The sequence below is a fragment of the Erpetoichthys calabaricus genome, chromosome 10 (genome assembly GCF_900747795.2).
Source record: "Erpetoichthys calabaricus chromosome 10, fErpCal1.3, whole genome shotgun sequence".
NCBI classification, from domain to species: Eukaryota; Metazoa; Chordata; class Cladistia; order Polypteriformes; family Polypteridae; genus Erpetoichthys; species Erpetoichthys calabaricus.
This window is the reverse complement of record NC_041403.2, coordinates 17,831,397-17,856,517: the sequence shown is the minus strand read 5'-3', so window position 1 is coordinate 17,856,517 and position 25,121 is coordinate 17,831,397. Positions and strand designations below refer to the sequence as shown.

At 45.0% G+C, this 25,121-nt stretch overlaps 1 protein-coding gene across 1 annotated transcript in view; it reads right to left on the bottom strand.

The window, feature by feature from the left end:
- The window catches only part of ak4 (adenylate kinase 4), a 116,750-nt gene that overhangs the window by 83,296 nt on the left and 8,333 nt on the right, over positions 1-25,121 (bottom strand). Inside the window, exon 2 of the mRNA XM_028810956.2 lies at positions 21,925-22,084. Within this exon, the coding sequence (XP_028666789.1) occupies positions 21,925-22,069 (145 nt within the window). The 5' untranslated portion in view covers positions 22,070-22,084. The remainder of the gene's footprint in view (positions 1-21,924; positions 22,085-25,121) is intronic.

The following is a 25,121-nucleotide window of genomic DNA, read 5'->3' as shown; positions in this document are numbered from 1 at the left end:
CAGAGTGCTTTTGACGTCTGTTGACCTATCAATCTATTAGTGATTTTCATCTTTTATACAGTTTTTCATATCTATCTGCCTTTTAGTCATAGTGATTTTCTGTCTTTTTATCTCTCTTTTATATAGTGCCATTCATATTTATTTATCGTAGGACTTTTCTGTGCATCTATTTTTCAATGAAACTCTGTATCTTGTATTAGAATGCATATTAAAAACTGGAAATAGAACAATGACTATATACTTCAGATTAGGGGTACTCAACTCCGGTTCTGGATATTTTCATTCCAACCAGTTTCATAATTAGAAGCCAGGCCTAGCAGATAATGAAAATTTGATATTTTATTTATATGGGCTCACCACCTATGGGAGGGGCCAAGGAGGTTGGGTGCAGTGTGAGTTGGGTGGTGGCCGAAGGCGGAGACCTTGGCGGTCCGATCCTCGGCTACAGAAGCTGGCTCTTGGGACGTGGACTGTCACCTCTCTGAAGGGGAAGGAGCCTGAGCTAGTGCGTGAGGTTGAGAGGTTCCGGCTAGATATAGTCGGGCTCACCTCGACGCACAGCTTGGACTCTGGAACCAATCTCCTTGGGAGGGGCTGGACTCTCTACCACTCTGGAGTTGCCCCCGGTGAGAGGCGCCGAGCGGGTGTGGGTATACTTATTTCCCCCCAACTTGGAGCCTGTACATTGGGGTTTACCCCGGTGGACGAGAGGGTAGCCTCCCTCTGCCTTCGGGTGGGGGGACGGGTCCTAACTGTTGTTTGTGTGTATGCGCCGAACAGCAGTTCGGAGTACCCACCCTTTTTGGAGTCCCTGGAGGGGGTGCTGGAGGGCATACCTTCTGGGGACTCCCTCGTACTGCTGGGAGACTTCAATGCTCACGTGGGCAATGACAGTGAGACCTGGAAGGGCGTGATTGGGAGGAATGGCCCCCCCGATCTGAACCCGAGCGGGGTTTTGTTATTGGACTTCTGTGCTCGTCACGGATTGTCCATAATGAACACCATGTTCAAGCATAGGGGTGTTCATATGTGCACTTGGCACCAGGACACCCTAGGCCTCAGTTCGATGATCGACTTTGTGGTCGTGTCGTCGGACTTGCGGCCACATGTCTTGGACACTCGGGTGAAGAGAGGGGCGGAGCTGTCAACTGATCACCACCTGGTGGTGAGTTGGCTTCGATGGTGGGGGAGGATGCCGGTCAGGCCTGGTAGGCCCAAACGTGTTGTGAGGGTCTGCTGGGAACGTCTGGCAGAGCCCCCTGTCAGAAGTAGCTTCAACTCCCACCTCCGGCAGAACTTCGACCACGTCCTGAAGAAGGTGGGGGACATTGAGTCCGAATGGGCCATGTTCCATGCCTCTATTGTTGAGGCAGCTGTGGCCATAAAGTGGTCGGTGCCTGTCGTGACGGCAATCCTCGAACCCGTTGGTGGACACCGGCGGTGAAGGATGCTGTCAAGCTGAAGAAGGAGTCCTACCGGTCCCTTTTGTCCTGTGGGACTCTGGAGGCAGCTGATAGGTACCGGCAGGCCAAGCGGAATGCGGCTTCGGTGGTTGCTGAGGCAAAAACTCGGGCATGGGAGGAGTTTGGGGAGGCCATGGAGAACGACTTTCGGACGGCTTCGAGGAGATTCTGGTCCACCGTCCGGCGTCTCAGGAGAGGGAAGCAGTGCAGTGTCAACACTGTATATGGTGGGGATGGTGCACTGCTGACCTCGACTCGGACGTTGTGGGTCAGTGGGGGATTACTTCGAAGACCTCCTCGATCCCACTAACATGTCTTCCAATGAGGAAGCAGAGCCTGGAGACTCGGAGGTGGGCTCCCCCATCTCTGGGACTGAGGTCACCGAGGTGGTCAAAAAACTCCTTGGTTGCAGGGCCCCAGGGGTGGATGAGATACGCCCGGAGTTCCTCAAGGCTCTGGATGTTGTAGGGCTGTCTTAGTTAACACGTCTCTACAACATCGCATGGACATCAGGGACAGTGCCTCTGGATTGGCAGACCAGGGTGGTGGTCCCCCAATTTAAGAAAGGTGACCGGAGGGTGTGTTCCAACTACAGAGGGATCACACTCCTCAGCCTACCTGGAAAAGTCTATTCGGGGGTCCTGGAGAGGAGGGTCCGTCGGATAGTCGAACCTCGGATTCAGGAGGAACAGTGTGGTTTTCGTCCTGGTCGCAGAACAGTGGACCAGCTCTACACCCTTAGCAGGGTCCTGAAGGGTGCATGGGAGTTTGCCCAACCAGTCTACATGTGTTTTGTGGACTTGGAAAAGGCGTTCGATCGTGTCCCTTGCGGAATCCTGTGGGGGGTACTCCGAGAGTATGGGGTACTGGACCCCCTGATAAGGGCTGTTCGGTCCCTGTATGATCGGTGCCAGAGCTTCGTCCGCATTCCCGACAGTAAGTCGAACCCGTTTCCAGTGAGAGGTGGACTCTGCCAGGGCTGCCCTTTGTCACCGATTCTGTTCATAACTTTTATGGACAGAATTTCTAGGCCCAGCCAGGGTGTTGAGGGGGTCCGGTTTGGTGGACTCAGGATTGGGTCACTGCTTTTTGCAGATGATGTTGTCCTGTTTGCTTCATCAGGCCGTGATCTTCAGCTCTCTCTGGATCGGTTCGCAGCCGAGTGTGAAGCGGCTGGGATGAGAATCAGCACCTCCAAATCCGAGACCATGGTCCTCAGCCGGAAAAGGGTGGAGTGCCCTCTCAGGGTTGGGAGCGAGATCCTGCCCCAAGTGGAGGAGTTCAAGTATCTCGAGATCTTGTTCACGAGTGAGGGAAGAATGGAGCGTGAGATCGACAGGCGGATCAGTGCGGCATCTGCAGTGATGAGCGTGAGATCGACAGGAGGATCGGTGCAGCATCCGCAGTGATGAGCGTGAGATCGACAGGAGGATCAGTGCGGCGTCCACAGTGATGCGGGCTCTGCATCGGTCTGTCGTTGTGAAAAAGGAGCTCAGCCGAAAGGCAAAGCTCTCAATTTACCAGCTGATCTATGTTCCTACCCTCACCTATGGTCATGAGCTATGGGTAGTGACCGAAAGAACGAGATCGCGAATACAAGCGGCTGAAATGAATTTCCTCCGTAGGGTCTCTGGGCTCTCCCTTAAAGATAGGGTGAGAAGCTCAGTCATCTGGGAGGGGCTCAGAGTAGAGCCGCTGCTCCTGCGCATCGAGATGAGTCAGATGAGGTGGCTCGGGCATCTGATCAGGGTGCCTCCTGGACGCCTACCTGGTGAGGTGTTCCCAGCACGTCTAACCAGGAGGAGGCCCAGGAGAAGACCCAGGACACGCTGTAGGGACAATGTCTCTCGGCTGGCCTGGGAACGCCTTGGGATTCCCCCGGAAGAGCTAGAAGAAGTGGCCGGGGAGAGGGAAGTCTGGGCATCTCTGCTCAAGCTGCTGCCCCCGTGACCCGATCTCGGATAAGCGGAAGAGGATAGATGGATAGATGGATGGATGGATTGTTAGTGCTTTCATCCTTCCAAAACAAGATGGAAGAGAGCTTACTGCATATGTTTTATGGTCTTTCCCTTCTCTCTCATTTATTTCAAAACATCTGAATAGTAGTAAAATGCATTACATTTGTCACTCCAACAGATGGCACATCACAAACATTTGTATTCATAAAATGCATTACTGCAAATTTTGTGATGATGTGCCATCCATTGGGTTGACAAATGCAATGCATTTTATTAGTACAAATGTTGTGATGCACCACCTGTTGGAATGACAGAGACAAAGTAACTGAACAAACACATACACGTATTCTTTTATTTAGCTGTATAAACACAGGCATATGCTACTGGTACCTTTGTGTGATTAGGAGGGAAAAAGTTATGAAGTGGTCACTGTAGCCTATAGTGATTTTGATGTTGAGCTGTTTTTGCTACGAACACTGACAGAGACTTAAAGAGAAAAATACACATTTGCCTGTTCCTAAAATGAATAAACCAGCAACACAATAAATGTCAGGGTAAATAAAATACTGAATAAAAAGTAAGGAAGACAAAAAGCACAACCAGCCTGAAGCTGTGATGGACTCCCTTGGACTCTGTAGCAGCAATCATAACGTCTTGGGTTTTAACTTTGCCATTTTTAAACACTCGTAACCCATTTCACAGTTGTCTGACGCCTATCCTAGCAGGCTTTTGTGCAAAGCGGAAGACAGCACTGAACTGAGCTCCTGTCTGTTGCATGGCCCATTCATACACTGACCCATTACAGAGTCAATTCAGATGTTGAAGAAAAACCAGGGAATCCAGAAGAAAGTCTTTGCAGAGATTGTGCAGACTTCACACAGACAACAGCTGGACACAGGATTTGAACCCCGGACAGTGGATCTGTGAAGGAGTTGCACTAATCAGAGCATCACCGTGCCGCCTGCCATATCTGCACCCTAGATCTTACTTCTTACTGTCTGTGGTGGTCTGGCATTACACCATAAATCCTCACATAATCTAACAGTACAGCATTGCACTGCCAATGTGGTATCAACCTTATCAATCAAAGGTAGTGTCCAGTGCAGACATCCTGCGCAATCCCAGCGAGAGCTGTGTGTACACCGAAATAAGCTGTCGTGGGTAGAAAAAAAAAAACGTTTTCTCCCACATCCCTTAAACAAATTAAGGATCCTAATAGCGAGCACTTCCCAAACCTTCCATTAGCTCATCTACGGGAATCAAGTGATTTCATTAGGCCTCTGAAAGCTTACAGAGCCATATGCTTTTGTCACTAACACATCTATTGGAAACGTCAATGATCTTTACTCATAACACAGCCTCACGTCCACTTGTAGTGCCTTTCCGTTGAGATTCTGCCAGAGGAGAAATGCCCACTGCATACCACTTTCTCTAGCCTGGACCTTATTGGGTATCCACTTATTAATTCTTGACGCAGAAATGAAAAAGTCTGAATTAGCATAAGACACTCTAAATCAGGACATTCATAAGAAATGTCATGATTTACTTCAGAGAAAAGCCAAGTAAAATGACACCTTTTATTGGCTAACATATACGTGTAGTACATCTCGCCTGAAGAAGGGGCCTGAGTTGCCTCGAAAGCTTGCATATTGTAATCTTTTTAGTTAGCCAATAAAAGGTGTCATTTTGCTTGGCTTTTCTCTACATTCATAATGGCTAACACGGTACAACACCCTAGTACTAATGATTTATTTCATAATTTTTAAAGGCTAGATATTCTTGTTTGCAATAAAAATTAGAAATTGGTCATTTTTTTCCCCCTCAGATAGAGGTCCATAGTGCATCCAGCAGGGGGTGCATGCTCCCTGGAATTCTGTTTGTTAGAGAAAAATCTCTATATATATTCCACCAGGGGGCATTGCAGGACCCCAAACCCCAGACACAACCACATAGACACAAGTCTCCATGTCATAAAGGGTCTATTTTCACAAAATACTTTACACAAAGTGTCACACATACAGCACAACACAATTCTTCTTCTCTCCTTCTTCTTTTACACACCTCCCAGGAGCTTAGTTCACCTTCCACCTGACTCCAGCTCCCAAGCACCCCTGCAGGTGTCCAACTGGGACACCAAAAGAGGACCACTGCCACCTGCTGTATGGGGGATGGAACTGAATCCTGGCTTCTGTCTTCTACTGGTCCATCAGTTATATTACACTGGCCAGGCACAAAGTCATTTCCCTATCCAGTCAGCAAGTTCATCTGTTATTTTGTTCTGGTCTCTTGTCAGGGCTAGAAATTACCCTCCATCCGTCCAATTGGGCACTTATATATATATATATATATATATATGGTTGAAATAGTTTACTGTCAAATAAATGCAAAGAGTACGCGACACGTGTTTCGCCCTCATTCTGGGCTCATCAGGCGTACACACTCCACTGCACTCCCTCTCGGGAATCGAACCTCGGACGTCAGCGCTAGAGGTGATGCCCCTAATGTTGCGCCACGGCGTGTGGTTCGTTTATTTGACAGCATGTAGATCGGGGTAATTACATTCACGGCATTCGAAGTCTGTGTCACAATCTGATTGTATGGGTGGTTACCTACCAGAGGGCGAAACACGTGTCGCGTACTCTTTGCATTTATTTGACAGTAAACTATTTCAGCCATTCTATGATCTGCTCCTCACAAACTGAGGGCACCGTGGCGGATGTTATCAGATTGCTGGCCAACCACAAGCGTTACCTGGTAGGATAAGCTTCGCTTGCCAAACCCCTGCCTGCGCTATGTTCTAGCCTCTTTACGGTTCTGCCACTCAAGTATGGGGATGCGGATGTACAATTTAAACAGATTTTTATTTTCATGGGAATTGTTACATATGCATCAACGCAACATATAACTGCCCGTGATTGAATTTCGTTTCTTTCTCTCTATTAAATAAAACAGCTTTTTAGAATATTTGGCACTGAGAAACTGTTAACGTTTTAATACAAATGGCATATCAAGATCTCTTTTGTTGTCTAATGTTATCACCTGAACATGTACCACATTACCTTTTTTGGATACATCCTTCTTTCTGCTGTAATATGTGTGTTGTAAGACTGGACGGTGTTAACGGTTATAGATATTCTTCATGATATTGTAAGTTGATGTTTTCATCTTCCACACCATCACCTCCAACTGTTTCAGCAGAGTCTATTGATACACATTTAACCAATTTGATGTGTAACTGATCGACATTTTTGGCGTTAATTTGTTTGACTTCCTCGCTTCTTGGTGCTGGAATTGCACGTGTACTCATTTCTTCTGTTGATAACCCTTCATGATGTCTTGGTAGAGTAATATATATTGCTCTACTTTCCCCTATTGTATTATTAATATGTAGCCTTAGAATGCCTAATCTCACAGACTTACCACTGTTTATAAGGTACTATTGTATATAACTTATCCCCACCTTCCCCTCTGTATCTATAACCTCAGGCAATTAGATGTAGTAAAAAGACAAGCAGAAGTTAAGTTACACATAAAATAATGTATTATTGATAATATTCATAAATAATAACAAAATGCAAAGTATATTTGAATATTGGCAACCATACAACCTGATTAAATGGTGATATGTAGTTCAGGCAGCACACAGACTTGTAGTTACTTAAATGTTTCTAGTTAAGGCATCATTGGTGCTCAGCTTTCTGCTACATGTCTGTTCAAAATGGCTGCTGAGCTGTGCTCTTCATTGTGTTGTCTTCATCATCACAGGTTAACAAGAGAGAGATTGTGAGGTTAAACACGTACATTTATAGATGTTCTGTCCAACCCCTACAGCCAATAGGAGATCATGGTACTTAAAGGCCTCTGAGACAAGCCAATTCCAAACAGCCATACCTCAGACCAATGGGAGAATAGAACATCTTAACACCTGCCCCCAAACCATATGTTAAAGTACACCTTAGCCTATTTGCAGGTGTAGAAATGACTTTAGCAGAGAAACACTTGCCAAACTGGTTTAAAGCACATCCTCTCCCAACTCTGTCATAAAATTCAAAAAGGCTCAGTCGTAAAGGGGGAGGGGGTAAACACTAAATTACATTGCTTTGCCTAAATTACAAATAAGGACATACAAAATATTTATCAAGTTATATGTAAAATCTCATATCACAACATACGTCTTCTTTAATTGGGAACTTAAAGAGAGGAAAACTTTAAAACTTATAAAAGCTGAGAGAGCAGGAAGTGTGTCTGACAAAAGCATTCACACGAATGAGAGCTGAGAGGACCGTGGTCTTGTTTGAAAATGTTTGAGAGGAGGGCAAGACTTGAAAAAATCTCAAGGCAAAAGGACAAACAAACTGTGATTGCCTTTACTTCACTATTGGCACGTAGACGTATTTTGTTAAACTTGAAGAATCCTAACTCTTCTCTGTTAAGTCAGTGGGTAACTGATGTTTGGTATTTGAAATTGGAAAAAAATAAAATTCTCACTTAGAGGATCTGTGCAGAAATTTTTCAAAACCTTGCAGGATCTGATCAATAACATTTTAGAATAAGCTTTTAAAGCACCGAGGAAATAGATGCTCTCCCTATTCTCTTTTTTTGTCTTTTTCTTCTCCATTTATCTATATTCATTTATTAATTTATCTATTTACTTACTTTTACTAGGTTTAAGTTTTATTCTGTTGCCCATGCTCTCTTTCCCAGGGTGGGAGTTGATTTGCTTTCAATCTCATTCTTGCAATTTAAAATTGATCTATTTGTATGGAATGTTGTGTGATTTCAATAAAATCAATACAATTAATTAAAAAAAAAAGTCTCGCCTCACGGGACTTGAAAAAAATCTCATGTATAAAAAATATATATATGTGTGTGTGTGTGTGTGTGTATACTCCACAAAGCAGGGCGCTATATAAGCTCACATTCTGTTTGCCTTCTTAATGGCTTCTGAACACTGTCTGGAAGTCAATAGCTTAGAGTCCACTGCATCTCCTAAATCCTCATAAGGTGGACTCTCGATTTTCACACCTCCAATTGTGTATTCAAACCTCACATTTTTATTTCCTATGTGTAATACGTTACATTTCCTGACATTAAATCTGCCACAAATCTGCCCAAGCCTCTCTGCTGTCCAGAACCCTCTGTGATGATTCATTGGATTCGAGATTATCTGCCAATCCTCTTAGCTTCGTATCATCTGCAAATTTAACCAGCTTGTTATTTACGTTTGCACTATGTGTACACTGTGAGCCATGAGCTTTGTTGTTTTGTCTCTTTATACTTGTGTATGATTAAGATGACAGTACACTTTACTTTTACTTTTTAAATCCCCTTTAAGGCCTGTGTATGCCAAACCCGGCCAGAAGAGTATTGGGGTGAGGCTGCCTTAGGTGAGGCCTTTTCTGGGCAAGCTAAGGAGGAGGCCTGCCTTTTTAAAGGGTCTTTCAGAAGCCTCACACACACTGTTTTTCTATTTTGTGTGCCGCTGCTGACAGATCATAGGGTAGGCAGCAGTCATTTACAAAGAGACAGTATAGATGGTTCACCAATCAATGACGAAATTCAAAACTAAGTCATTCCTGACCAATACCTTACTTTTTTTTTTTTTTTTTTTAGAATTTTCTTGTTTTCTTTGAACTGCGTCTGCTATTGTGGTTTAATTTTAATCATCCAAAATCTGTGAGAAGACGTGCACAATCCCCTTATTTATTCCAGCACTTGTAATCCATGACAGCACCATTAGCCCACCCCGCAAGTCAGTTTTACACCTTGCTCTGTCTGTCATTTTCTGAAGAGTCTGAGCGCCTCAAATGCCCCATGTCTTCCACACTTCTCTCGTTCTAAAGGCAGCTCATTAGTTTCTTCTTACACTTGGGATGCCTCAGTCAGAGACAAGACTGCATTTGATTGACTGATTATTGCTTATGCCAACTGCACTTTAAATCCTCCATTGTTTTACTTTAACATTTCTCTTGTTACTCACATTTAAGGACGGTTTTGCTTGTCACTACTTACACCTTTTTAAACTGCTTTTTTCAGTCTTTCCCTGATTTCTATGCTCACCCGAGTCTTTTTGCCTTTCTGTCAGGCAGCTACCTGTGATGCTGTGCCATCTGTCTCTGCTCATTGTTCCCTGCTGGACGTGTTTTCCAGCTGCCAAGCAACGCGTGTCACCTCTCTCACTCCTGCTTTAACAGTTATTAACCCAATATGTAAAGCAAGCATTTCTTTTTCTTAAACGGAGGCATGACCACAGGGGGGCTGGGGTGGGCACTGCCCCCCCAGAGACAAGCCGTGCCCACCCTGCGAAATGCTCTGTCTGTCCAATGAAAACTCTGGAGAAGAATAACATTTGATTTTCAAAACTGAGTTGCTTTCCAATTGTCCCGTTTGAATTTGGGGCGAATCCGTCAGTGTCTCCTCCACTAGACAGGCACCGCGCTGCTCACAGTTCACTTCGCCGCACATTTTGTACCACGTTTTGAACCTGTTGACTGCATTCTTTAATTAAAACAGATAATACATTCCATTCTTCTTTTATTTTCTGGTTGGTAACACCAAAGGCTATGCATAGGTGGCTTATTAAAAAGCAGACATCTTCAACCTCTGTCCCTCCGCAAGCTGATGACTCCACGGTTGAGCCCAGCACTGCTGCTACCAACACGGAGCACAGCGCACCCACGTCGGGAGCTGAAACTCCAAAAGATGTAGCTAAGCCTACACAATCCTCCAGCTCTGCGCCCATGTCGGGTACTCCAAACCTCTGCCTTCAACAAAATATACAGTCCGGTCTGCCTGACTTAAATATGGATAGCCCATCCCAGCCCATTTTAATTAATTATCCCAAGCGCGCATTCGGAAAGACACTCAGATGTTTTAGTGCAAGCTGGTATCAGTCTCGACCATGGCTTGAATATTCTGTTGTCCGTGATGCCAGGTTTTGCTTTGCCTGCCGCAAATTTAGTTTTTCCAATTCGGACCGCAAGGATATATTCACCAAACACGGTTACACTAATTGGAAAAAAGCTCTAGAAAAAGACGGTGGCGGCTTCCACAAACACGCGTCTAGCATCCCGCACGTCAGAGCCAGGTCTATATGGCAAGAGTATCGGCGCCAGGCAGAGACGGATGAAAGCATATAGTTCAACTACTGGGTCCAACCCAGATAGAAAAGAATAGATATTATGTGAAAAGCATTGGGGAGGCCGTTCAGTTCCTTGCAGTCAATGAACTGGCTCTGCGTGGTCACAATCATGAAGGTGGGGAGGACGGACTTTTCTTTAAGTTCTTTGATTACACAATCAAAAAAGATGCCAAACTTGCAGAGATTGTAAAATACATCCCAGACAACGCAAAATACACATCCAATGTAATTCAAAATGACATAATTGAGACTCTTGCCAAAATGGTGGCAAAAGATATCAGGACCAAATATGAAAAAGCTGACTCTCCTGGACTTTGCATTAAAAGTGATGGTACCAGGGATCGCTGTAACATTGAGAATTTGTCTGTAGTGATTAGATTTGTCCAGAACTCCATCTCTGAAGAACACCTGATTGGCTCTCACATGTTGTATACATTTGACTTTATTGATATTTACCTTGTAGATGTAGCTCTATATTTGTTCACAAAAAATAATACAAGTTCCATTGCCTCTGTTAATTTTATTGAACAATAGGTTATGATTTATGCCACAATTTTTGCTTTTATATGTTATATAAAACTATGTTGTTATTATTATTTGACCTCCCTACAAAAAGGGGGATGGATGGATGGATATTTTTTGCCCCCCCCCCCCCCCAAGACAAGCCAGATGCCCACCCACACATGATGTTCTGGTCACACCTCTGTTCTTAAATCTCTTCATCTGTAAGTGTCCTCTAGAACAATGCTTCTCAATCAGTGAGTCACAACTGCCACCAGTGGGTCGCGAGTTGCTACCGTTTATGATGGTGGTGGGTCGCAAAGAGGGTCTCTGCTCTGACCACTGCGTTCCAGATCTTCACCCTTGCCATCCTCAAGCAACCTGTTCTTCCGATACAGTGTGAGATGGCACCTTTGGTGGCAGTGATCGCACTGCAACTAGCTGAATACAGGAAAATGTAAAACATCCCACTTGACATTGCTTAAAGTCTCTTACATTCCCAGATGTTGTACACATAAGGTAGCCTTCAGATCCTCAATGCCCCCACGTTACATCCCTCAAGTTCGCAGCTCGTCCAGATAGATAGATAGATAGATAGATAGATAGATAGATAGATAGATAGATAGATAGATAGATAGATAGATAGATAGATAGATAGATAGATAGATAGATAGATAGATACTTTATTAATCCCAAGGGGAAATTCACATTTGCACAGGTAAGCATAGAATTGAATAGTGGGCTATAGTGGCCAGGCCCACTTTCTGTGTACAGCCAGCCCAGCAGGTTTTCTGCTCCCATGTCTCACCAACACTCACTTTAGGTTAACTGGCCACTTTAATTTGGCATCAACTCGGTCTTTACACTACGGCACATTAACCAATGATAAAGAACGCGAGGTGAGGGCCTAACAGAAGCCAAGAAACAATCCAGGAACTGGAAGCCAAACTATTTCAAGATATCGTCACTCACATACATCCTGTAAAAAGTCCTGCTAGACCAGTGCGTTACTCAGTGGGGATTCACTAACATCACATTCCCGTCTGTCTCTAGGGAACAGGAACTGGGCTTGGATGTGGTCTTAACCCTTTGAACCCGGCCAGAAAGGTGTATATACCCAAAAGGCCGGTTTACCAGCCTGCCCATCTACCGTCATTACCCAGCAGGCCGCTGTACTGGCCAGTGCTATATTATTGTCTACATCGTGTGCACCACTGATACCGCTTGGTCTTGCTGGTGCAGATGAAGCATGGCTGCAGAATGAATCCAAATCGTTGTAAAACTGTGTATTGGTGCAAATCGTGTGAGGTGTTTCTGTGCATTGGCTCTGGCAACAAAAATTATTTTGATGCATATCATTCAAAGGTTCAGTTCTGGAGATAGGTCATCAAAATGTAGCCTCATTGATGGTACTTGTGATAAAAAGTGTGCACCTTTATCTTACAGAGGGTGTACTGAGACTCAAAATATGATGTTATAACAGCGCAAAATGTCACATTTCAAAATTCATTGAAAATAGTTGGGGAGCCCAGGGTTATGGATGGGAAAGGGTGGGGAGCACAGGGTTCAAAGGGTTAATTCCCTGTCACATTACATGACTTTTCCAACTTCAGTAGAACTCCCAATTATCCGAGGTAATGTGGACTTTGGATAGCTGAAAGCTTGGATAAAACAGATGGTCCCTGTAGTGGCAACACCACACAGAGAAGGTGGGGGCTGACAGAGAGACGGAAAGAGATCAGCCGACATCACTAGGGCAGTGCTCTACTCACAGCGCTCTGTGCGGCTGACCTCCGCAAATTGCTCACCTCTGAGCCAGAGACTGCTGGTTCACAAACCTTCGAAATGAAATATTTCGTGTTTTGAGTCCACCACAATTCATTTGGCGATAAGGGTGGGATTTGCACTGTGAACGGGTGGAGTGTAGTTTCAGCACACTGGAGTGAAGGTGAGCGCTGATACACAGCGATAACAGCTGATGTCATCAGAGCAGTGGACTGCTCACAGAGGTCAAAGGGCAGGTTCTGCGCAGCTGACGGATGGATCTCTCCATCTAGCTCATGCTACAAAGCGCTTGCCTCTGAGCCACAGAATGCGGGTTTGCTGTTCCCAATGGCAGTTCACCACAGCGCTTTGAAATGTACAAACACAAAAATCATAAGTGAATGAAACAGAATAGCACGTGTACACGACCGGCACTGGTGACACACAAAAAATAGGGAGGGATGAGTGAGTCTCCAGCTCTTCGACTGCACATTCCGTACAGTCGAGATGAAAAGTGAAGTATTTACATGCTTGGTAAAATATTTACAGTAAAGCTTATATAAATTATAAGAAAAGTAGTGTATTACACTTACAGGTTAGCCTTGGATTATGCAGAACCTGTAAATCAGGGCACAGATAACCAGGGTTCTACTGTATTTTTCAACTTTGTTAACATAAACTTTTCCCCTGTAGTCTGGCTGAGCCAGACATAGAACTTGTATACTGTACATCTGGAGACAGCCATGAGTGAATTTTACTTAAAACCGGGTGAGAACAATTAGATCACTCACTGAGCATCACATTTCCAAACCAACCCAACGCCTCAAAAAGGTGTGGCTCAAAATAATGGAGGTGATTTTGAACTGCAGAGATCAGTGGTGGTCTTATTAACCTGGTCTGACAGACAGCAGGCTTCTGATTATGATGAACAATCATAACGTCTCCCAAAAAGACTGTTAAACATGGGGGGCACTAAACCAGGGGGCACTTGCAGCGCACGTGTTATTGACGTGTGGGAAACGCTTCCCAAACCATTCCCACAAGCAGCACAGTACAATAAGTGCAGCACAATAAACAAAGTACACAGCACTTCTTCCCTTTATCCTTCTGCCTCCACTCCTCCATAGGCAAGCGTCGTCCTCTCCCTCCCAGCCCTGGCTCCCTGACTTAAGGTGGGTGGCTCCTTATATTCAGAATCTCGGGAGTACTTCCAGTGTTGCATAATTGTGGCCGAGGAGCACTTCTGGGTAAGATGGGAGCCCTGTATAAACGGGCTCAGCAGTTACTGCAGAACCTCCTGGTGGCATCCCTGGAACCCAACAGGGCTGAGCCAACAAATACCAATTGCCATACAGCCCTGTGGGAATCTGAGGCACCATTGCACCCCAGGGGAGCTGCCACATAGCAGCTTGGGGGAGATAGCACCTTTCATAAGCCATCTCCCTCTGTCCTTCCATTAAGGAGGGGTCCCGGCCATCCCTCACAACATATTGTGAGGTTTCTGAACTCTTTTAGGACCCCCCGCCCCCAATAGGACGGCATGCCGAAGAGCGCCTGCTGCATTTGTGGAGGACTGCTTCTCCATTGCTGAGGCAACCACAGGTTCGCAGAGCGGTGCGGAAACAACTACAAGCCAACTGAAATGGCGCTATACGCTCCTGTTGCCAATGGGTGATGCAAGAAACATTATAAATGCAAGGGCACAGTAATACTTGGCCACTGACCCGGCCGTGACTATGCCCGTTTGCTGTGTCTGTGTATAGGAGAGTGGCAGATCACGCTATAATGAATAACCGTGCTGAATAAAGCTGGTTTTGCTAAAGTACTGAGACAGCCTCGTGTTTTGGGGTGCAAGACGACTCACACGTCACAATATAAATGTGTGTTGCATGTGCAGCGAGCACATTGCATGCGTCACAAATAAACATAACCTGTTGCAAGTAAAAAAAACTTTCTGTAACATCACATTGTGAATTGGTATTCAAAGAGATCAATGGATGAGTGGTAAAAGAAAACGATATGTTGCTGCAGGTGCTGCGTCTCTCCTCTGTTGTTCACCGTTACAACGATAGCGTCAGAGTCGATGTAAGGTTGAAAATATGAATTGCAAAATATGCATTCAAAGTAAACGATATGTCACAAACGTACTGCCATTAAGAGGGCTGATAATGAAAAGCCACAGGAGACGCAGATTTTAGTACTCAAAACATCCAAACATTACCAGTAAAAGCAAACAATCACCTTCTGACTACATGACCACCTTCGGTCTAAACGAATAACTAAAGGAAGTTAATTGGAAATGCAAACATAGCTGAAGTGTGTAAACACGTTGTGAAACCACAGACCACCATGCTTATCTAAACTCTATTTGCTGTTATGTCATAAAGTGATACAACAGTCAAAATGACAGAAAGCCATTGTAGCAGACAGAGGCACTTCTCAAACACGTGGAGCCAAGCAGCTACTGTGGTCCACATGTATGTGTGTGTGTCTGTCTCCCTGCTCATCTCCTCGTAAAAATGAATCATTAAGGTTCAGTTCCCTTGGGCTACTGAGATCCTGAATGGGGAACAGATATCTTAACTTTATACAGTGATCCCTCGCGGATTTTATATGTAAGCATATTTAAATATATATCGTGGATTTTTTGCGGGTTCGCGGATTTCTGAGGACAATGGGTCTTTTAATTTCTGGTACATGCTTCTTCAGTTGGTTTGCCCAGTTGATTTCATACAAGGGACGCTATTGGCAGATGGCTGAGAAGCTACCCAACTTACTTTTGTTTCTCTCTCTCTCTCTCTTGCGCTGACTTTCTCTGATCCTGACGTAGGGGGTGTGAGCAGGGGGGCTGTTCGCACACCTAGACGATACGGACGCTCGTCTAAAAATGCTGAAAGATTATCTTCACGTTGCTACCTTCTGTGTGCAGCTGCTTCCTGAAGCGACATGCTGCACGGTGCTTCGCATACTTAAAAGCTCAAAGGGCACGTATTGATTTTTTTTTATCTGTCTCTCTCTCTCTCTCTCTCTCTGCTCCTGACGAGGGGGTGTGAGCTGCCGCCTTCAACAGCCTTGTACCGGCGGTGCTTCGCATACTTAAAAGCCAAACAGCCCTATTGATTTGTTTGGTTTTCTCTAACTTTCTGACATTCTGTGCTCCTGACGCGCACTCCTTTGAAGAGATATGTTTTTCATTCTTTTAATTGTGAGACAGAACTGTCATCTCTGTCTTGTCATGGAGCACAGTTTACACTTTTGAAAAAGAGACAAATGTTTGTTTGCAGTGTTTGAATAACGTTCCTGTCTCTCTACAACCTCCTGTGTTTCTGTGCAAATCTGTGACCCAAGCATGACAATATAAAAATAACCATATAAACATATGGTTTCTACTTTGCGGATTTTCTTATTTCGCGGGTGGCTCTGGAACGCAACCCCCGCGATGAAGGAGGGATTACTGTACTTGCTCTCAGCATCAAGTCTTTTGTTCAGTTCCTTTTGCTTTCTCCCCAAAAAACCTTGTTGGTTTAAAATGTATGGACTGGAGGATTTGGCAGGGCAGGTGTTTTAGGATGAAGTCCTGTGGATGGAGCCTTTGCAATGGCAGATTTTGCCGCTATTCACTACACAATTTTTTAACTAGTTGTGTCCAAAAGTGAGAATCACATATGACCCCACAAGACTTTGCTTCTGTGACCTCCAGTCGTGACCAACGGTCTGACATACCCAGCGACTCAGTCCAACCAGTCTGAGACTTGCTGTGAAAGAATTTAACTGAACTAGAACAGAACTACAATGCATACAATGCAGCATTAATATGCAGCGACAACAAATCAGGAACGCAGGGGGTTTGGGACACAGAAGGGAGACACGTCTGTCTGATGTCACAACAGAATTAAAAAAAAAGGGCTATGATTGCCATTGAACTTGCTGTACCTGTAAGCACATTATTGGCTGTTAGATAAAGGGGCGACTGCACAATATGTTGGAAATGTGAAACCGTTACTGGAAAATGGTCATGGAGTCGTTTCATTGTCCTGCCCTGTGATTTCTAGTTGTGTATTCGGACATCCTCAGGAGACAAAAATCAGTAACTCCAGTTGTCAAATGTGACATCTCTCATGATGACAAATTGTGTAATGTGCCACTGGCTTTATGAAAACGCAGAAGGTGTCAGGACTTCTAAGAACATTCAATATCTAGTAATAGTAATGCAATGTTTAATTAATTGGCCTTTAATTTACTAATTTATTTCAAAATTATGCAGAAAAATGTGCCCTCACAGGAACACCTCCACCATATCTATTTTAATGTTGCTAATCTGCTTGACAGGAAGTCTTTGGATTGTGGGAGGCAAACTACGTGAATGCTGGGAAGTGTGGTGCGCAGCTGGGGGTGGTACCCAGCCGGGACGCCCAGGAGGACCGGAGGTAGGGCTTGTGCCTCCTCCAGACCACGAGGGGGCAACCGCCCTGGTTGCTTTGGGGGCCACGGGTACAGAGATTTGAAGCTCAACCCTGTAGGGGCCCGTGGTCACCGCTAGGGGGCGCCCAGATGCCTTGGCAGCCCTGGACCTCAGCACTTCCGCCACACTAGGAAGTGCTGGGGGGAAGAGAAGCAGGGATACCCGGAATGGTTCTAGGGATGCAGCCGGCACTTCCGCCACACTGGGGCATGTCGGTGGAAGATTGCCGGAACACACCTGGAGCACATCCGGGGGAACATTAAAGGGGCCGCCTCCCTTCATTCAAGGCTGGAGTCGGGTGGAAGAGGACATAAGTCGAAGGAGAGGAGTGGAGGTGGTCCTGAGAGAGAAGGCATTGTGAAAGGGCCTGGACTTTTGGGGTGATTGGTGTTGCGGCACTGGGGTGTGCGTGTGTAATATTTGTAAATAGTTTGTAAATAAACGTGTGTTGGGTGACATGAAGGTGTTCGTCTGTCTGTGTCCCACAGAAGATATCTAAATTACACAGTAAGACCAGTCCAGGGCCCAAACTCTGATAGGAGGCACCACTTGTGACTTTATGCCTCTAATAATATTAATTGGATGCTAAGATAGCATCAGAAGAAGAAGTTCAGATCTCATCCCATTCACTGCTTGTGTGAAGTCCGGAACAACAACAACAACAACATTTGCTTCTATGGCACATTTTCATACAATGTCGTTCAAAGTGCTTTACAAGATGTCAAAGGAGTAATTACATGCAAAGAAAAGTAAATTAAAATTGCAACACCGCCGGTCTAATGACTTTCCCTTGAATGAGATGCTAACAATAACTGCCCAGATGTTCGCCATCGTGCTGCAGTGGTTCCTGGTGCCCCACGCACAGTCACCTGGGCTCTTGGTGCAGTCCTCATCTATCTGTGTGGTGTGAAGTTCATGCATTCTCACCATTTCCATGCAAGTTTTTTACGGGTACAAGGGTAGCTACCCCCCATTAAGAGTAGACGTGGGCACTACCACAGCAGACTTGGGACACAAAGTTGGAAGCATAACATTGTCCAGAATGTCTTGGTATGCTGAAGCATTAAGATTACCCTTCACTGGAAGTAAGGAGCCAAGCCCAAACCCTGAAGAACAGCCCAACAGCACCATTATCCCCTATCCACCAAACTTCAACGCTGGTACAATGCAGTCAGGCAGGTAACATTCTCCTGGACTCACCCATCCGTCAAACCCAGACTCACCCATCTGGCTGCCAAACACTCTATAGAACGCGTTTCCACTGCTCCGCATTCCAGTGGCAATGTGCTTTACACCACTCCATCCAACATGACACCAGAAGGCGTGAGCTTATTCAGTGTGGCAGCAGGAACACGCAGGTGGCCGGTTGTTTGTGCTATTAACAAGTTGACCTGGCGGCGATCAAAGCACATGTACTGTGCAAGGCATGTACGGGGTCCACGGAGAAAACAGACAACAAGAGCGTGCATGGCTCACGTTCTCCTGGAGTCCTGTTCAGACTGGGCAAGGTTGGGTAAAAAAACAAACAAAAAAACACGCTCACTGATTACAACTGCAAGAAGGTACGAGAATGAATAGGAGTAATGCTGCATCTGTGACACATTGTTTTCCGAAATGTACTATAAGGTCATGAAATGAATAATTCCAAATATCATATATACCTCTGTCTCTGTGTTTCTTTTGTCAGTGTGGCTTTGACATCACTGGCCATAAGGTGCATACTAATTCAGCGTAAGCAGGAACACTCAAGAAAATTGAATAAAAAAAATCAAGTGACAATGAGATACGAAGAAGGAAGATTCGCCAGCGTTTGTGTGTCAGCTTTTATCCATCCAGATCAGAGAATTTCCAGTTCGATTGTCTCAAAACACCACTCACATCTACAGTTATTCCCAGTTTTAGATCAAAAGTAACAGCATCAGATCCCTGGGCGGGGGGGGCAGTAGTATGTATCGTGATCGTGACTGAGAGAATAAAAGTAAAAAAAAAGGTAACTTTTACAAGTACTATACATTTACAGCGGCTGTTACAGACGCAAATCAAATGTATCTGTTTATTGTATAATATTAACAACTAGTCATTTAGCCCGTTACAATAATGGGCGCTAGAACAGTAGTGCATAAATATTAGTAGGAACAGTCTATATTAAATGACTCACCTCATTCTTTTTGTTGGTCGTATTTTTCTTTGTCTTTCAGCCTTTCTTTTGTTGATGTTTACTTGCTAAGCTGACCGTTCTTCATGGGCTGCCGCCGTGTATTGTGTGTCTTTAATTTTCTGTGACAGTAATACTGTCTTGTACGTCCGCTGGCTCGTACGTCCGTAATATACCTTTAATTTTCTCTGGCGGTAATACAGGCGTGCGCGTCGGTAATATGCCTTTAATCTCCTCTGACAGTAATACTGGCTTGTATGTGGCTGTAATATGCGTCACTGTATTGTGTACCTTTAATTTCCTCTCGCAGTAATACTGGTTTGTATTTCCGTAAAATGCCTCTAACTTTCTCTGACAGTAATATCGCACATCGCAACGTGCCCCGCGCATGTGCACATCACCAGAAGACACACACACACGGACACCTGGACGCACACAGGGATTTTATTAAAGAGGATAAGAGCAACTCACTACTCAAAACATTAAATATACAAGGCAGTCAGGATCGAACTGGGGGACTCTTGATTATAATAATTTTCTTAATAATAATTCTTTGCATTTATATAGCGCTTTTCTCACTACTCAAAGCGCTCAGCAATTGCAGGTTAAGGGCCTTGCTCAAGGGCCCAACACAGCAGAGTCCCTATTGGCATTTTACGGGATCCGCACCGGCAACCTTCCGATTGCCAGTGCAGACCCCTAGCCTCAGAGCCACCACTCCGCCTTATAAATCAGCAATTCCTACCGCTGCGCCACGGAAGCTGTTGTATCATCCTTGAACCTTTTGTGAAAGTGTTTATTTGATCTTTGCACTTCAGGCTTTACACATTACGAGGGGGGACCCAAAAATAACCGGAAATGTTTTTAAAACGTGTTTAATTTAATTTTCTGTACAAACTACAATTAGTCTCCTTCAAAGTACTCTCCATTGGTGGAAATACACTTATCTAACCGTTTGTTCCATTGTTCGAAACATTTTTAAAATTCGTCTGAAGTAATGCCCATTGATGCTCTGGTCGTTTCTTGTTTTACCTCTTCGACGTCAGCAAAATGCCTTCCTTTCAAGTCTTTTTTCATCTGAGGGAACAAAAAGAAATCACACGGAGCTAAATCCGGTGAGTAGGGTGGGTGCTTCGGGGTTGTCATACCGTTTCTTGCCAAAAACTGGCGAATGCTGAGAGCAGTGTGAGATGGAGCGTTGTCATGATGAAAGAACCAATCGCCCGACTCCCACAAATCAGGGCGTTTCCTTCTCACACTGTTGCGCAACCTACTTTTACAAAAAAATTCACTGAACACAAGCACAACCATCCAGACTGATGGCACTTGGCAGACTGACTTGTGAGGAGTGTATCTAGATCGCCCTAGCGGCCCAACCACGTACTACAAGTACCAACCTAACAACATCAAAATTCCGGTTATTTTTGGGTCCCCCCTTGTATATAGTTTATGTCTACATTTTGTCATTTATTACTAAAATATGAAAAACGTTTCTGTTTTAACGATGTATTTTTTGGTTAAGTTAAATGCACTTTTTTGTTTAAAGACTACATGCACTTCAGTTTGTATTGTTTAATGTATTTCTTTTTTATTGTGATTGTCGCACTAATGTAAAAACATCTGATTATTTTCAAATTCATATGTTTCACTGGTTGTTATTTTAATTTGATTATTATTGATTTTAATCATGTTAATGCAGAGACATCAGGGTGACATTCACAGGTGGACAGATGTGAGCAGATGAGGTAACACATGCAATGGAGCCCAGAACTGGATGTGCAACCACAGGTCGCAGGCTTCAAAATAGTCAGGTATGAAATAATCGTGACTAATCAAACAAAAAGCTGAACGATTAGTCGACTACCAAAATAATCATTAGTTGCAGCCCTAATGTCCTCCTTCTTTGGACTTTGAATGACGAGTCTGTGGACACAGTGTGCTTCTTCTGGGCTAGATAGTAGAGGTAACTGACCTGCCTTTATGGGGTTTTTTTTGAGGTCTCAACTGTTTTTCATCATTTTCGTGACTCCCGATCACAACACAAAGGCCATTTGAGTCTTTTATAGTGCAAGATGGCAGTCCAGCCAGGGCACAATGCCATTCAGCATGACCCATTCGCACATGGAGATGACATGCAGGCTTCACACTGAGACAGCTCCAGCCATGACTCAAAACTACAGGTCAAACGTCTCAATCGAAAAACTGAAATATGTCTCAAGATGACATTTCTCCCCCTCCAGAACTTGAATAATACAACAACAGGACTAGTCTGTGAGATACAAGACTCCGAAAGCAAAAGTCATTTACTAAATTTGCACTGGTTACTCAGGCTGTCTCATCTGAGCACACGGCTATTTCCACTTATGGACACAAGTTGTGGTGACAATTTAAAATCAGACTCCAAAACTTATAAAGGAAAAATGTGAGGCAAGTCAGGACTCAAAGTGACACACGTGTCTCCGTGACGGCCTCATCCTAACCTGTCCGGGCAGCAATGTCCTCCCTCAGGCAGTCTCCGCTGGACAGATGCTGAAGGCCAAAACTGTGTGCAATTCTCTGGGCAATGGTCCCCTTTCCAGACCCAGGAGGTCCCAGAATGACCGCCCGAAACAGCTTAGCTGCCATGGTGTTCTTGATAATCTGCAAAAGAGAATAATGATATAATATTTTTACATTTACATAAAACAATTCAGGGCTGCAAGAACTTTGAGCCCAAGCCAGGGATCAGCCTTTTGACAGGGTGCCAGTCCACTGCAGGGTGCACCTAAATTTACATTTATTTGTTGAAGTCAATAGCACATCACGTGACCTTTTGTTGTAGGACATGTCAGATTTTCCAAACGCAGTCGCTGATCTCATTGCTGCACCATTTCAAATTACATGACTGAAAATTGCAGCCCACTGAGTGCCTATCTTCTGGTGAAGTTGTGCCCGCCCATGTTTCTGACAGCCAATAGCATGTTGCCTGACAGAGCTGGTGTTGTACGAAGGGTTAACAGCGGTGGTGAGTTCAGCAGCCATTTCGGCCAATTAATTTTTCTTTCCATCGTGTTATGATATGTAAAAAATGAGGCATCAGACTGGTAGGCTTCTCTTCTGTTTGTGAGGTTCAAAACACATGTGCTCCTTATTCCTCATCGCTTCGTTTCATGCATTCCTTGGTCATCAGCTCTCCTGCGTGCACAGCCCACCCCTCCGACTAACGAGAATATGAAACAGGTTTGATTTCATTGTAGCCAGTGTCACACAAATGCGCTTGGGAGTTAACCAAAGGGACCAGGAAACGCCAATTCCATGCCCGGCCAGGGGGCGGCGGGGTGCACTACACCTCTCTCTTTTCTCTCCGCAGACCAAACATGAGAAATCCTTCCTGTCCCGGCCCCGCTTCCTGTGAACCACCTATAAGAACTCCTCGTCCTCCATACTTAATCAGTTCTGTTTTGGACTCTAACCTGTTCACATTGCACGCTACTTTAAAGCCTTTTCCAGCCAGGGAAACTATACGGGTGAGTGCCCCAAACCTTTGTCGTGTGACCGGCTGATTCTTTCACACCAGTCACCGACTAGTTGGTCTCAGCTGTTGGGTATGTCATATTAGGTGACGGATTTCACAGGATCGTGCCGCCGACTGCCTCCAGCTTTATCTCAGTGAAGGCCACAACTGAAAAGCGCTGGAAAAGTCTTCAAATGTGACGTGGGCTTTAAATCAACTAACCCCTCCTTGAAGCCAAGTTTTCAATACTGTGTACATGACACATACTGGCAGATAAAAGTGCTTCTGATTCTGAACAGGGGTGAAGTATGCTAAGTCGTTTTAAATTATTTATTCACCTTTAAAAAATGTTTTTAAATTATTTATTCACCTTTAAAAAATGTTGTGGACGACTAGTTTTTTTAGCGTGGAGGTGAACGTGCTGCCCTCTAGACTCGACTGAGCGATGCCAATGTACAGTCCTTCAAGTTTTCAGTCTTTAAACCCTGAGAGCAAACACTGCACTCTACACTTGGGGGGCAACTGTGTCTGGGTTTAGAAACCTGGTGGAAGTGCTGTGAGGTGACAAACACCTGTGCCAGAGTGCCACCAAGAAGAAGAAGAAGAGATAATAATAATACTTTTATTAATATAGAACCTTTCTCTGGGGTGGCACGGTGGCGCAGTGGGTAGCGCTGCTGCCTCACAGTAAGGAGACCCGGGTTCACTTACCAGGTCCTCCCTGCATGGAGTTTTCATGTTCTCCCCGTGTCTGCGTGGGTTTCCTCCCACAGTCCAAAGACGTGCAGGTTAGGTGGATTGGTGATTCTAAATTGGCCCTAGTGTGTGCTTGGTGTGTGGGTGTGTTTGTGTGTGTCCTGCGGTGGGTTGGCACCCTGCCCGGGATTGGTTTCTGCCTTGTGCCCTGTGTTGGCTGGGATTGGGTCCAGCAGACCCCCGTGACCCTGTGTTCAGATTCAGTGGGTTGGAAAATGGATGGATAGAACACTAAACAGATAAATAAAGGATATACAAAGCATTAGATAGATAGATAGAAAAAAATAAAAAAATAAACCAGAGGTCAATACTAAACTCAATACTAAAAGAAAACCTGAACAAATAACATCATGACACACACACATTATCCTGAGCATCTGGACGGGGAGCGGGGCCATATGATGATGCGGGTTCGCTCCGTGCTCCAATCTTCCTTCTGGGAGCTCTTGAACCCGACACCGTCAGTAATGTCACCGATGAGCTTGGCAGTGAGGCACAACAATGAAGCAAGGGGATGGTGCAAAAAGCGCAAGGTGCTTTTATTACAACCAGCAAAACAAAACAGTGTTCAAATAAAAAGAGCAGTGTGTCAAAATAAGTTATTAAATAAATAATCCATAAAACAAGTGAACTGGTGAAGGTTAAAATCCAATAAATAGAAAAATCCTTTTTTAAAACGAGGTTAAAACAATGGCTGGAAGCTGTCCCTTTAAAAACAAATCATCCCGGTGCCTTTCTTCTACTGGAGACTGGCGACTCTCCTGCTACTCCCATCCAGGCAATGCACCAGGGGAGTCACCCTGGTTGCAGCTGACCTGCTCTGCCTGCTGGTCTGGAGGATTCCCGATCCCTGGCTATGGTTCTGCTCTCCCCAGACTGAGACTTAGGTTCCCCAGGAACCAGGACGCTCACGCTGGAGAATCCACCTCCTAAGCCTCCCGACTCCCCCGGCGAGCCATCCTTCTTCCGGTCACTCCTGCACCTCAACTACACGCTCAACAGGAGCGACCACTACCGACTGCCCTAGGTGTCGGCCAAACACCCCACAAGGGCTCACTGCTCAGCTGCCCGTTCTCGCTCTCTTGCACCGGCTTTCCTCTCCCCGCTTCCTGCCTTCTTCTCCTGCAACCTCCGTTCACTTTTCCTTTTCTTTCTTTTTTTTTCTCCCAACCGCCTCACGCTTCTATTTATTACGGGGATGTGGATCAGATGTGACAATTAGCAGCTCAGATACGGATGACTCCTCACCTGTGCACTTAAGTGAGGACCGCCCACATCACGAACTCCCGCGGGAACCGCTTCCGACCACACATACCACACATCCCCGAGTGCGTCAATTATTTATTTTAAAAAAAATGGCCTTTTTGACATGACCTGTGGACCCGCTACACCACAGGCCGTCTTAACACGTGGACACACTGGGCAGTT